Below are 15,056 nucleotides of genomic sequence, written 5' to 3'. Positions count from 1 at the left end.
TGGTTTCAATGGAACAATTCGACCACGAATGCCTGATTCACGCAGGCTCCTATGAACAGTGCATATTGAGATGTGTGTGTTTCTTGAACTCTGTGAAGCATTTATTTGGGCTCCAATCTGAGGTGCAGTGAACTCTACTGAACTTATCCTCTGCAGCAAAGGTAACTCTGGGTCTTCCTCATGAGAGCCAGTTTCATCATAGCAATTCATGGTTTTTGCGACTTCACTAGAAGAAACTTTCAAAGTTCTTGAATTTTTCCGTTTTGACTGACATATATGTCTTAAGTAAATATGGACTTGTTTCTCTTTGCTTATTTGAGCTGTTCTTGGCATAATATGGACTTGGTCTTTTACCAAATAGGGCTATCTTCTGTACACCATCCCTACCTTGTCACAAAACAACCTACTGGCTCAAACGCTTTAAGATGGAAAGAAATTCCACAAATGAACTTTTAAGAAGGTACACACCAGGTGATTATTACCTCATGAAAAGGTTTGAGAGAATGCCAAGTGTGCAAAGTGGTCAAGGAAAAGGATGGCTACTTTTTTGCTTACTACATGATTACAATTGTGCTATTTCATAGTTTTGATGTCTTCACTATTATTCTAAAATGTAAAAAATTGAAAAAAATTAAGAAAAACCCTTAAATGAGTAGGTGTGTCCAGACTTTTGACAGATACTGTTTATATTGTGATATTGCAAATATGGTACAATCCAGAGGTGCAAAAGCTCTTGGAGACTTATCCAGAAAGACTCACAGCTTTAATCGCTGCCAACGGTGATTCTAACATGTATTGTGAATACTTATGTAAATTTGATATTTCTGTATTTCATTTTCAATACATTTGAGAAAAAATAATAAACATATTTTCACTTTGTTATTATGGGGTATTGTCTGTAGCTGGGTGAGATGATAAAAAAAAAATATATGTATATTTTTTTAATCCATTGGAATTCAGGCTGTAAGAAAACAAAATGAGGAATAAGTTAAGGGGCATGAACACTCTCTGAAAGCACTGTGTATCTGCAAGAAAGTGATAAATGAGCGACTCTTTAAAAGGGGGTCATATATACCATTACAATGTGGACTGTCTAGCATTTTTACTATTACCAACAAGACAACGAAGTGATACGTGCCATGGAGACTTATACGGATACTTTCCAAACACCAAAAGTTCCCACGCTGAGAGATATTGTTTACTACACTATTATGCATACAATCCAAGTCATACGTTTATTGTCATTCATACTTATTTTTAACCGAATATCTTTGCAAAAGTGCTCATTCGTGTCAATTCAGAGCTCAGAAATATTGGAATAATGTGCTTAAGGGGACTGACACTCAAGGCGCACAACAAGATAACACAACAACCACGTTTTCAATTGACAATCATTGCCTTAAATGGGTGTGGTCGATAGATTTGTATAGGCATATATAAACAATGTATTTAACTTGTAAACCAAGGTTGGGTTAGTTGGTCTAAGCAACATGCACCTGGATAATCGCGTCATGAATCGGGACGGGCTCCTACGTCCTCATATACGAAATAAAGACATAGAAGCATACCCAATTATTGTCACGTTCTGACCTTTATTTCCTTTGTTTTGTCATTATTTAGTATGGTCAGGGCGTGAGTTGGGGTGGGCAGTCTATGTGTGTTTTTCTATGATTTTGGGATTTCTATGTTTCGGCCTAGTATGGTTCTCAATCAGAGGCAGGTGTCATTAGTTGTCTCTGATTGAGAATCATACTTAGGTAGCCTGGGTTTCACTGTTTCTTGGTGGGTGTTTGTTTCCGTGTCTGTGTTTTTCACCACACGGTACTGTTTTGGGTTTTCGTTCGTTCCGCGTTTATTGTTTTTGTATTCAGTTGTGTTCATGTTGAATATTACTTATTAAAAGAACCATGGGCACTTACCACTCCGCATATTGGTCCTCCGATCCTTCTCGCCTCTCCTCTTCTGACGAAGAGGAGGAAAACCGTTACAATTATACAGGTTCTACACATTACATTTCTCCATGGAACACTATTACACAGTCATTGATCATTCGCGACTTTAAGTCATTCTTGTCATCTCTAGAGCATCCCGTAAATCGATAGCGCTGCATTTCTTCCCCATCTTACCATGGATTTATTTTATTTTATTTTATTTCACCTTTATTTAACCAGGTAGGCTAGTTGAGAACAAGTTCTCATTTGCAACTGCGACCTGGCCAAGATAAAGCATAGCAGTGTGAACAGACAACACAGAGTTACACATGGAGTAAACAATTATACATACAGTAGAATACAGTAGAAAAAAGGAGTCTATATACATTGTGTGCAAAAGGCATGAGGAGGTAGGCGAATAATTACAAATTTGCAGATTAACACTGGAGTGATAAATGATCAGATGGTCATGTACAGGCAGAGATATTGGTGTGCAAAAGAGCAGAAAATAAAATAAATAAAAACAGTATGGGGATGAGGTAGGTAAAGATGGGTGGGCTATTTACCAATAGACTATGTACAGCTGCAGCGATTGGTTAGCTGCTCAGATAGCAGATGTTTGAAGTTGGTGAGGGAGATAAAAGTCTCCAACTTCAGCGATTTTTGCAATTAGTTCCAGACACAGGCAGCAGAGAACTGGAACGAAAGGCGGCCAAATTAGGTGTTGGCTTTAGGGATAATCAGTGAGATACACCTGCTGGAGCGCATGTTACGGGTGGGTGTTGCCATCGTGACCAGTGAACTGAGATAAGGCGGAGCTTTACCTAGCATGGACTTGTAGATGACCTGGAGCCAGTGGGTCTGGCGACGAATATGTAGTGAGGGCCAGCCGACTAGAGCATACAGGTCGCAGTGGTGGGTGGTATAAGGTGCTTTAGTGACAAAACGGATGGCACTGTGATAAACTGCATCCAGTTTGCTGTGTAGAGTGTTGGAAGCAATTTTGTAGATGACATCGCCGAAGTCGAGGATCGGTAGGATAGTCAGTTTTACTAGGGTAAGTTTGGCGGCGTGAGTGAAGGAGGCTTTGTTGCGGAATAGAAAGCCGACTCTAGATTTGATTTTCGTTTGGAGATGTTTGATATGAGTCTGGAAGGAGAGTTTACAGTCTAGCCAGACACCTAGGTACTTATAGATGTCCACATATTCAAGGTCGGAACCATCCAGGGTGGTGATGCTAGTCAGGCGTGCGGGTGCAGGCAGCGAACGGTTGAAAAGCATGCATTTGGTTTTACTAGCGTTTAAGAGCAGTTGGAGGCCACGGAAGGAGTGTTGTATGGCATGGTGGCGGCCGTAGTGGAGAAGCTCTCCTCCTGCATGTTAAAGGACCCTTCCCCTCACATCCCTTTCTCCCGGGCTGCTGCTTTTGACTCTGTGGTCGATCCTCGGGAGAATCAGTCAGTCCTTCTCCATGGATGACCTCCAGAGCCCTTTTTATATGAGCTCTGTCTGTGCCTTTGTGGCGGACGAGGTGCAGAGCTGCTTCCAGCCCCCTGCAGCCACCCTACCAGCTTCCAGCCCCCTGGCCGTTTCCACCACACTACCAGCTGGCATCCAAGCAGGTGAGTAGCAATGACTGAGCACTCTGACAGATGCCTGTTCAGATGACATCTAGGTGCCTTGTAGTAGTAGAGCTCACCGGGATTGTTGTCACCCATAACACAGGCCCGGCTTCTTCCCACCTGAATGTGGTGGACATCACCCCTAATACAGAGGCAGATCCGGCTTCTTTCCACCTGAATGTGGTGGACATCACCCCTAATACAGAGGCAGACCCGGCTTTTTCCAACCTGAATGTGGTGGACATCACCCCTAATACAGAGGCAGAGCCCATCTCTTCCCTCTTGGAGGTTGTGGACGTCACACCTGAAGAAAGGACTCTCACGATGGCCGTCTTCGCCACTCTGCCAGCTAACATCCAAGCAGGTGAGTAACAACTTAGAGCACTCTGACAGGTGCCGTTTGTCATGACACCTTAGTAGAACCTTTCAACTGGCCAGTGTTTAGAAGCTACGGTTTGCATGTTCCTCTTTTTTCCCTTTCCAGAGGATGTTGCTGTGGTCATCTCGGATGTCACCCCACACGTCACCAAGGACGTGACACTGGATGTTCCATGCAGAGCTAGGAAAGGGGCAGTCCGGCGATTATTTTGCAGGCTTTGGAGGGCAGTGTGCTGCTGCGCCTGCCACAAGGAAGAGGAGGAACAATATTAATTATTCATCAGACCATCAGAAATGGGATTGAACCATAGACCATTAAATGATTTGCATTATAATTGGACTCAATTCTGCTTTTCTTCGGTTTACTACTTAAGTTCAGAAAGTTTCTATAAACGTTCACTTTGCAAGTGTGGAGTAGGTTGTGTAAATAAGTGGGAAACATCCAATTTTAATGCTTTGAATAATTTACTTTGTACATTTTTTTTATTTTTATTTCACAACAAAAAACAGAGGGCGCTCAACCAAGTTCAGTTGAGGTGCAACCAAAAATTTGACTCATCAAAGGAAAAAGCGCAACTCTTGCTCACTATAAAAAAATGCGGCTGTCAAACGGCTATGCGGAAAAGGAGGTCAAAAGGGGGGTGAGTGTAACGGCTGGCTATTTAGCGGTGGTGCACGCTAAATAGTGTTTCGATCGGTGACATCACTTGCTCTGAGACCTTGAAGTAGTGGTTCCCCTTGCTCTGCAAGGGCCGCGGCTTTTGTGGAGTGATGGGTAACGATGCTTCGTGGGTGACTGTTGTGTGCAGAGGGTCCCTGGTTTGCGCCTGGGTCTGGGCGAGGGGACTGTCTACAGTTACACTCACTATAAAAAAAATATTTTATTCAGGCAAGGTTAAAAAATGTACGTTTCGGCCTAGTCTATGACGATATGCAAGGTGTGTAAAAGGGTGACCCAGACTCACCCTGGTTATTGAGGGTTGAAGACAGTGAAAAATGATCATTAAGTAAATGGGACTTTAAAGATTTGTATTCAATAATTGAAATGAACATGAATTTAAATACAATTGACTTGAGGATAATAGCAGGCAGGCTGACTGGCTAGCCCTGAAGGCCCTCTGCCTCTACCTCTGTGGTTCATCTCAACCAAGAGGTTGTGTGGGTTGTCTTTCTCTCTGTGGGTGTGAATCACTATGATGGGAGGGAGTCTGAAGTTCAATCTCTAGCGATGAGTGTGGGGTCTGTCCCGTGGTGGTGTCCCCCTCCTAAGGAGGAGCCACTGAGACGTGATGAGGCCAAGGATAATTACTCTGCAAGGACGGGATAGGACACATCACGACACTGCTGCTCATTCATATTCAAACACACCTCAGAGTACGGACGCAAACATGGACGCCCCCCCCCCCCTGTACATATCAGAATCATACATTCGACAGCCACCTATTCCTCCACATGTATTGATCCCCCACTGCAAACATGTTGAGTCAATTCCAGATGCTGGAATACAGGTGCAGTGGGCCTAATATGTAATGATGTGATACCATGTGTACCCCATATCCTGTGTTTGTGTTTTTCTTTTTTAAACTTTTATTTAAACGGAGTCACACTGAAATTAAACATCTATTTTACAAGAGTGCCCTGTAAAAGTTGAAGTCATATTGAACAACTACCAGAGAGAACCTTCTCTACATAGGAATTGCATACCATGTTTTTTCCATACATCAAAATAATACTTTGTCAATTACTTACCTAGATAAGGCTCAACAAGGCCCCAGTTAATGGTTGCAAATATCTTATTTCAGTGCCAATGAGTTACACTGAGTGTATAAAACATTCAAACCTGCTCTTTCCATGACATATGCCGACCAAGTGAATCCAGGTAACGCTATAATTCCTTATGGATGTCACTAGTTAAATCCACTTAAATCAGTAAAGATAAAGAGGAGACAGGTTAAAAAATATATTGTAAGGCAATTGAGACATGGATTGTGTATGTGTGTCATTCAGATGGTGAATGGGCAAGACCAAATATTTAAGTCTCTTTGAACAGAGTATGGTAGAAGTTTGTGTCAAGAACTGACATGCTGTTGGGTTTTTTCACGCTCAACACTTTTCCCTGAGTATCAACAATGATCCACCACCAAGGGGGGAAACTCAATAGGTGTTCTTAATGTTTTGTTCACTCAGTGTATATCAATTCCTAGCATATACTTTCATTTGTATGTGTACTGATACTGTAAATACACAAATTATATTAATGTTATCTACAATATATTATAATACCGTAAGCGTCCCTGCTGCAGGGACATTTCCTCCTACAATTGTGAGCTGATTTTCTTTACTTCAGCAATATTTTTTATCTTTGTTCATTTTTACATTTATTGTGTTTGGAATGGCACTGTTACTACAGGAGATGATGCTATCATAAAGTATTTGATGTAAGTATGTAGGATAATTACCCATAATGCTCACTGACTGAACATTCAAAATTACCATAGCAATTATTGACGCATTCACATCCCATCGGAAACTTGGAACCTCAGAGTTAAAATGAATGTACGTTATTAGCGTAGAGCTTCCTACTGGTTGATTCTGATACTTCACAAGTGGGAAACTTAAAATCATCATTCCATAACGAGTTAGTGAGTCAGAAATGTCAGAATTTCCTAGTTCGACTTGAATGATGTAGGGCAGGTCAGTAACCAAATTATTTGACTGTGCCCAGTCGCACACAGACTTTTATGGTCACACAAGTTGCCACCGGTGGATTCAAAATGAGTAGCCTAACAATTATTTACATGGCCCCAGGTACATTTGCAACCAACTTATTTTTCTGTGAGAAATCAATAATAGTTGCACGCACACATAGGGTAACAGTGAGCAATTGACAGTGAGCAATGAGCAAGATAAGCATAGACGGGAAGTTGACAATAGCTTATTATTAGTGTAAAGAAATTGTATTTCTATGGTTGCAGTCCTCAAAGATTGAATTGATTTGAATTGAATAAATCAGATCCAATGTGGGTGGGGTACCGCTAGTCACCATTATTATAATCACCATCTCAATCATTATCACCATAACATCATAGACTTATTCTGTATCTGAGACTCATCTGACACTACCTTAGACATACCTTAGACATGGCAGTCTGCAACTCAATATCTCAAGCCTGCAAGAAATCAGGTGGTTCAACATACTGAGATGACGAGAAGCTTCAGATCAGGCCCATTGGACCATCTTTAGGATTCGTTCTCACTTAAATGTAACTTTGTGCAGAAGATGTTACTGTAACAGTATAACTTTAGACCGTCCCCTCGCCCATACCCGGGCGCGAACCATACCTCTGCACACATCAACAACAGTCACCCACGAAGCATCGTTACCCATCGCTCCACAAAAGCTGCGGCCCTTGCAGAGCAAGGGGAACCACTACTTCAAGGTCTCAGAGCAAGTGACATCACCAATTGAAACACTATTTAGCGCGCACCACCGCTAACTAAGCTAGGGTTTCACATCCCATTACACTCACCCCCCTTTTGACCTCCTCCTTTTCCGTGGCAACCAGTGATCCGGGTCAACAGCATCAATGTAACTTTAGACCGTCCCCTTGCCCATACCCGGGCGCGAACCAGGGACCCTCTGCACACAACAACAGTCACCCAGGAAGCAACGTTACCCATCGCTCCACAAAAGCCACGGCCCTTGCAGAGCAAGGGGAACTACTACTTCAAGATCTCAGAGCAAGTGACGTCACCGATTGAAACGCTATTTAGCGCGCACCACCGCTAACTAAGCTAGCCGTTTTACATCCGTTACATTACTATAGTGTTATTTAGAATAAAAAAATTGTACTTTGTCAGGCGCCAAAAGGATGACGGGATGTCTCCCTGCTCCAGTGAGCTCTGCTGGCAGATCTTGCACACTGTTGGAGGAACAGGAGCCAAATGAGAGGAAAAAATATCCATGGTTGTTCAGCAATGAAACGTTCATGGCATAATGGAGATTGTCCTTCCCTGTGAAAAGAATAACAGCTGGGGTTTACTTTCACACTATTAGATAATGTAATACATTCTTTAAACCCATCAGAAGTGTAGTGCTTACCTCCATGAAAATATTGTTCCATGTTATTTATGGCTGCATTGTCCCAATGTTGACCACTTGTTCCAACTTGTGATGAGAAGGTCTTGATGAAACGATCAAGTCAACATTTTGTTAGAAATTTCAAAGATAACATTAACAATTGTACATGAGACAGTGCTTCCAGATATTGAGGTATCTTCCTTCTGAGGTATGTAAAAAAAATCTGGTGTGTGAATACTCACATGAAAGGTATCCATGATTCTAGATTAAGCCAATCATGTATGTGATTACCATCCTATGGGTCAGCAATGGAATGATTGCTACACAGCTTTCAGGAGACTTTATGTCTTGGGCCTGGATGAATCATTGAAATACAAGTAATATTGTGAATTTGTGATGAATAATTGCAATTGTAATTTGGAATATTCCATCAAAGTTATTTGTTTTGACAGTCAAAACAACTAACTCTTACGATTAATCACTTGACTTGAGTAACTTGAGTTGACGGAAGTAGCAACGTTATATTCTGACCTAGACACTGATTTGTGCAATGCCTAATGGATAATCTATGCATGTTATTGGCTCATCATAGTATATAGCCGAGGGTCTCATAGTCCAAAAACAGCATTGGCCATTGGACTGCTCAGTCAAAACCACCAACTCTTACGATTAATCACTTGACTGGAGTAACTTGAGTTCGGAAGTAAAACATTAAAAGTAGGCTATAGCTTGATGCATGTCCTTACCTTGGACAAACTTATCCAAAAGGCCTATCCAGTCGTGCTTGAAGATACCTTTAGGCAGATAAAAGCGCGGTACGGGTTGAGACACGCTCGGTATTGTGAATCTGTAACACTGATATAAAAACACGTTTTCATTTATAATTTACACTGTAGAATGACCTGCAAGCCAATCTGAATCTAGTTTTAAACAATACCGTGGGTTCCATGGAACGTCACAAACATATTAGGCCACTTGGGTCACAGATTACAGTCACTGAACATGGGTTTAATAGCTATAATGGCTATATGTACAGTATATGCACCATCGTATTGAATTGACATTACATTTACTGCACCACTGTAATTATGTAGCCTAATCCTATGAGGATCATATGTGAAATGTCAGATTCATGGCACATGAAAACATAATTAAATTGACTGCAGATTTAAAAATTCACTGTGACACAATATCCATGTAATTTCAATTAAATTACGTTGAACCAATGTGGAATAAACATTGAATTGATGTATGTGCCCAGTGGGAAGTGACCAATTCGAAATGATTGAATACATACAGTATTACAAAGAAAGAGATACAAAAATTGCTTAGAAAAGCTTGAAAAAAAGTCTAATTTCCCTGGGCCACCCAAAAGTAAAATGTATGTACGCATTACTGTACATTGCTTTGGATGAAAGCGTCTGCTTTCAAATCTCTGACTCTCACACATATTTACAATCTCACAATGTTTATTTCTTCCGCTTTCAAATTTGCGGGATTTTGTGAAGTAAATGATGCGCAGGAGAGCTCCATGAAATCAGTGACATTGTCAAGATGGCGACATGAGAAGGTGGAACATTTCTAGCTGAGGAACAATTTTGGGGTTTTCTGATAAAGTTTAGAGTTTTAGACTGCAGTTGCAATTTGTTTTTCGTTTTCACAAAAAATTATATCTAACCATACAATGAATCATTTTGTAATTAATCAAACCATTGACAAATATTTTTGACGAGTTCCAACGAACAAGCTAGCTATCGAAAAGTTTCAGCGTGTGTAGTTAAGTTAGCCTGCTAACGTCTTCATAGCTAGAAGCATGTAATCAGGACATGACCAAACTGTTGCTGAGATAATGGATGTTGAAACTTCCAAGGAGAAAAGAGGCATTGTTGAAACTCACTCATATGCTTGCAGTGTAAAAAAGGGGGGTGAATGCGATTCATACCTGAATACTCCAACCAAGGAGCAACTTCCAAAGAAGCTGAGAAGTGAACCATCAATGAGCCAGCTACAGGACAACATCGTCCGCATCCTCACGGCTAAAATCAAAGAGAGCGCAGATAACTTCATGAATTTGGTGTAAAAGAACACTGTCAGTATATTTAAGCTGATGAAATCGATTGATTTCAATGCTGAGGAAGTAAAAACTCTGAAGCAGCAGAACGCAACATTGAACATTCAGGTTGCAAAGCAGGAGCGGTAGTCGGAGATGGAGTCTTCGAATTTATGGAATAGCAGAAAAATCTGCTGAGAACATCGAAGCAAGAGTGAAGGACATTTGCAGGGTAATAGGAGGAGCGAAATGTTGTTGCAGGTTCTCTGGATGTAGTGCAAAGGCCTGGGTAGGCTGAGAGATGGCGAAAACAACCAGTGGTCATGAGATACATCTCCAGGACAGCGAGGGATATGACATGGAAAAGTGCAAAGAAACATTTATTTTTAAAGAAGAACAACCTGAGGTTCAAGGAGGATCTGACAGCATTTGACAAAGAAGCTCGGAATGTGGCCGATGATTGAGAGAGGAAGGAAGTAAGGGAAAAGTGCATACTTTGCGTGAGCTAAGGCTTTTGTTAATGGAAGGGAAATTCACGCTGATGCCTAGTTTGTTGACTGTTGGATTTATCAAGTCAGTTGTGCAGGACTGAGTTTCATTTGCATCTGATAAAACTTAGAGAGCATTGTTTGTGTGAGCCAAACTTTTTATATACAGTGGGGCAAAAAAGTATTTAGTCAGCCACCAATTGTGCAAGTTCTCCCACTTAAAAAGATGAGAGGCATGTAATTTTCATCATAGGTACACTTCAACTATGACAGACAAAATGAGGGGAAAGAAATCCAGAAAATCACATTGTAGGATTTTTAATGAATTTATTTGCAAATTATGGTGGAAAATAAGTATTTGGTCAATAACAAAAGTTTCTCAATACTTTTAAATACCTTTTGTTGGCAATGACAGAGGTCAAACGTTTTCTGTAAGTCTTCACAAGGATTTCACACACTGTTGCTGGTATTTTGGCCCAGTCCTCCATGCAGATCTCCTTTAGAGCAGTGATGTTTTGGGGCTGTTGCTGGGCAACACGGACTTTAAACTCCCTCCAAAGATTTTTTATGGGGTTGAGATCTGGAGACTGGCTAGGCCACTCCAGGACCTTGAAATGCTTCTTACGAAGCCACTCCTTCGTTGCCCGGGCAGTGTGTTTGGGATCACTGTCATGCTGAAAGACCCAGCCACGTTTCATCTTCAATGCCCTTGCTGATGGTAGGCTTTGTTACTTTGGTCCCAGCTCTCTGCAGGTCATTCACTAGGTCCCCCCGTGTGGTTCTGGGATTTTTGCTCACTGTTCTTATGATCATTTTGACCCCACGGGTAAGATCTTGCGTGGAGCCCCAGATCGAGGGAGATTATCAGTGGTCTTGTATGTCTTCCATTTCCTAATAATTGCTCCCACAGTTGATTTCTTCAAACCAAGCTGCTTACCTATTGCAGATTCAGTCTTCCCAGCCTGGTGCAGGTCTACAATTTTGTTTCTGGTGTCCTTTGACAGCTCTTTGGTCTTGGCCATAGTGGAGTTTGGAGTGTGACTGTTTGAGGTTGTGGACAGGTGTCTTTTATACCGATAATAAGTTCAAACAGGTGCCATTAATAAAGGTAACGAGTGGAGGACAGAGGAGCCTCTTAAAGAAGAGAGGTCTGTGAGAGCCAGAAATCTTGCTTGTTTGTAGGTGACCAAATACTTATTTTCCACCATAATTTGCAAATGAATTCATTACAAATCCTACAATGTGATTTTCTGGATTTTTTTTTCTCATTTTGTCTGTCATAGTTGAAGTGTACCTATGATGACAATTACAGGCCTCTCATCTTTTTAAGTGGGAGAACTTGCACAATTGGTGGCTGACTAAATTCTTTTTTGCCCCACTGTATATATATTTATTTTATGGCAGGGAAATTCGCACTGACACTTAATGTTAGCTTGATGGCTATTTGTTTTTACCAATCTATGGTACAATGTTATTTGCAATTGTATCAAAAAAAGATATATATAATTTGTCAACCACTTTGTTTTCTTTATTATTTTGGTTAGGTCAGGGTGTGACAAGGGGTGGTTTTGTCCTGTCTAGGGTTTTTGTATGTTTATGGTGTTGTTTACAGGTCTAGGTGTTTTGTATGTCTATGATTGCCTAGATTGGTTCTCAATTAGAGGCAGCTGTTTATCGTTGTCACTGATTTGGAACCATATTTAGGCTGCCATATTCCTTGGGTCATTTGTGGGTGATTGTCTATGTGATGTTGCATGTTTGCACGCAGTGTTGATAGCGGTCACGTTGTTATTTTGTTTGTTTAGTGTACTTTGTGTTCATTCGTCTTACATTAAAAGTATGTATTCACTACGACGATAGTGACAGTTACTTATCTTGAAATTGTTATATGCAAGGACGAAAACACGAGTGAATTGAACTTTAACCCCATTGAGAAAACAAAGAAGAAATTGAACCTCTGGTTGATGAGAGATATTTAGTTATATGGTCGGGTTTTATTATCCAACGCTGAAGGGTTATCCAGGTCGGTTTATGTCTCGTTATCACTTGACTTACCCCCTAAAATTGTAAAGGACTTAGATAAGATTATTTATAGTTTTATTTGATATCCACAAAAATGATGTGGATATATTGAAGCAACATCTCAAGACATCAGTCAGAAAGTTAAAGCTTGGTCGCAAGTGGGTATTCCAAATGGACAAGCATACTTCCAACGTTGTGGCAAAATGACTTAAGGACAACAAAGTCAAGGTATTGGAGTGGCCATCACAAAGCCCTGACCTCAATCCTATAGAAAATGTGTGTGCAGAACTGAAAAAGCTTGTGCGAGCAAGGAGACCTACAAACCTGACTCAGTTACACCAGCTCTGTCAGGAGGAATGGGCCAAAATTCAGTCAACTAATTGTGGGAAGCTTGTGGAAGGCCACCCGAAACGTTTGGCCCAAGTTAAACAATTTAAAGGCAATGCTACCAAATACTAATTGAGTGTATGTAAACTTCTGACCCACTGGGAACGTGATGAAAGAAATAAAAGCTGAAATAAATCATTCTCTCTACTATTATTCTGACATTTCACATTCTTAAAATAAAGTGATGATTCTAACTGACCTAAGACAGGGATTTTTTTACGAGGATTAAATGTCAGGAATTGTGAAAAACTGAGTTTAAATGTATTTGGCTAAGGTGTATGTAAACATCAGACTTCAACTGTACCTAGAAGTGCACACTATTCTTATTTTTTTAAATGTATCTTAAAAGTAAAAGTAATATAGTCAACTATACAACTTCTACTACTACTACACTTTATATCATCCAATAATATATCATGAAAAACACTCAACATGAAGAATTAATGCAATTATGTTAATTTCAAATATTTATTTTGAAATATAGATTAGGTGCTCTTCTTTTTATAGCAGGAAGTAAAGGGACTGGAAAAGGCTTTGCCTATAGCTGAAAACATCCTGGAAATGAGCGAACGCTTCCTTGGTTTCTTCTTGGTGGAGCATACACTCTCTGTTTGGCAGGATTCTTGATCTTTGACAATTGCTGAAAAAAAAATGTAAACATAACATTTTCTTTAACTGACCCTAGTTAGTGTGAATAATTAGTATTGCATTATTATTATTTAAATTGTAATATTCTACATAATTTACAAATGTAGGCCGGCAGGTAGCCTAGCAGTCTCAATCCGCCTATTTAACGCAGAAGTGTTACATATGCCCCCCCCCAGGGCTTAGTGCCAAAAAGAAGGGGATAAAAACATGCAATATATATATATATATATATATATTCGTCAACTTATATCTCTCAAATTTAAGACAGACACTTCAGTTCCATGTAGTGAATCTGTTATTCAATGCGTTTGTATGGGCAAATAGCAGTAAGGCCGATACAAACCCCTCGGCCTAGACAGGGCTTAGACTCGTGTGGGTTAATTACAAAGGTGCAACTCGTGCTGGAGACAATAAAAGGCCACGCTAAAATGTGCAGTTTTGTCACACCACACAATGCCACAGATGTCTCAGAGACTGAGAAAAATAGGAGCAAGGAAAAACGCTGGTTGACTTGTTTTGAGGGAGCGTGCAATTGGCATGCTGACTGCAGGAATGTCCAACAGAGCTGTGGCCAGAGAATTAAATGTTTGTTTCTTTACCATAAGCCGCCTTCAATGCCGTTTTAGAGAATTTGGCAGTATGTCCAACCGGCCTCACAACCACAGACCAAGTATATGGCGTCGTGTTGGCTGTAGGGTTATGGGGTGGGCAGGCATAATCTACGGACAACGAACACAATTTCATTTTATCAATGGCAATTTGAATGCACAGAGATACCGTCACGAGATCCTTAGGCCCATTGTCGTGCCATTCATCCACCACCATCACCTCATGTGCATGGTAATGTATCGAAAGGCCTGCATACTCACCAGACATGTCACCCATTTAGCATGTTTGTGATGCTCTGGATTGACGTGTACAACAGCGTGTTCCAGTTCCCACCAATATTCAACAACTTCGCACAGCTATTGAAGAGGAGTGGGACAACATTCCATAGGCCACAATCAACAGCCTGATCAACTCTATGCGAAGGAGAAGTGTCACACTGCATGAGGCAAATGGTGATCACACCAGACACTGACTGGTTTTCTGATCCATGCCCCTACCTTTTTTTTAAGGTATTTGTGACAAACAGATGCATATCTGTATTCCCAGTCATGTGAAATCTATAGATAAGGGCCTAATGAACATATTTAAATTGACTGATTTCCTTATATGAACTGTAACTCAATAAAATCTTTGAAATTGTTGCATGTTGCGTTTATATTTTTGTTTAGTACACATTTGAGTGTATTGACTTACCTGTTTCACTGACGGCAGGGGTCTGGTTCTGGGAAGGTGTTGGAATGCAGTGGTTCTTCTTGTTGACCTTCTTTGTACACTGGGTAACAAACAGTCATTTGTACAGTAGGAGAAATTGCACACAAAAGGTATCAGTGTTTACCATCA

General features: G+C 40.7%; 1 protein-coding gene across 10 annotated transcripts in view; it reads right to left on the bottom strand.

Moving 5' to 3' along the window:
* Window positions 1–15,056, bottom strand: part of LOC118936380 — a 72,592-nt gene that overhangs the window by 45,344 nt on the left and 12,192 nt on the right. Inside the window, exons 10-12 of one of the 10 annotated variants that reach the window (XM_036980243.1) lie at window positions 14,910–14,988; window positions 14,207–14,326; window positions 13,382–13,599 (exon numbers count right to left, since the gene is read on the bottom strand). The exons of 8 other annotated variants lie outside the window; for them this stretch is intronic. In XM_036980243.1, the coding sequence (XP_036836138.1) occupies window positions 13,445–13,599; window positions 14,207–14,326; window positions 14,910–14,988 (354 nt within the window). In that variant the 3' untranslated portion in view covers window positions 13,382–13,444. Of the gene's footprint in view, window positions 1–13,381; window positions 13,600–14,206; window positions 14,327–14,909; window positions 14,989–15,056 lie in introns of those variants that run through there. One more of the 10 variants, XM_036980246.1, reaches the window with a different exon arrangement.

This window comes from Oncorhynchus mykiss, chromosome 1, assembly GCF_013265735.2.
Source record: "Oncorhynchus mykiss isolate Arlee chromosome 1, USDA_OmykA_1.1, whole genome shotgun sequence".
Classification (NCBI taxonomy): domain Eukaryota; kingdom Metazoa; phylum Chordata; class Actinopteri; order Salmoniformes; family Salmonidae; genus Oncorhynchus; species Oncorhynchus mykiss.
This window is presented reverse-complemented; position numbering and strand designations above follow the sequence as displayed.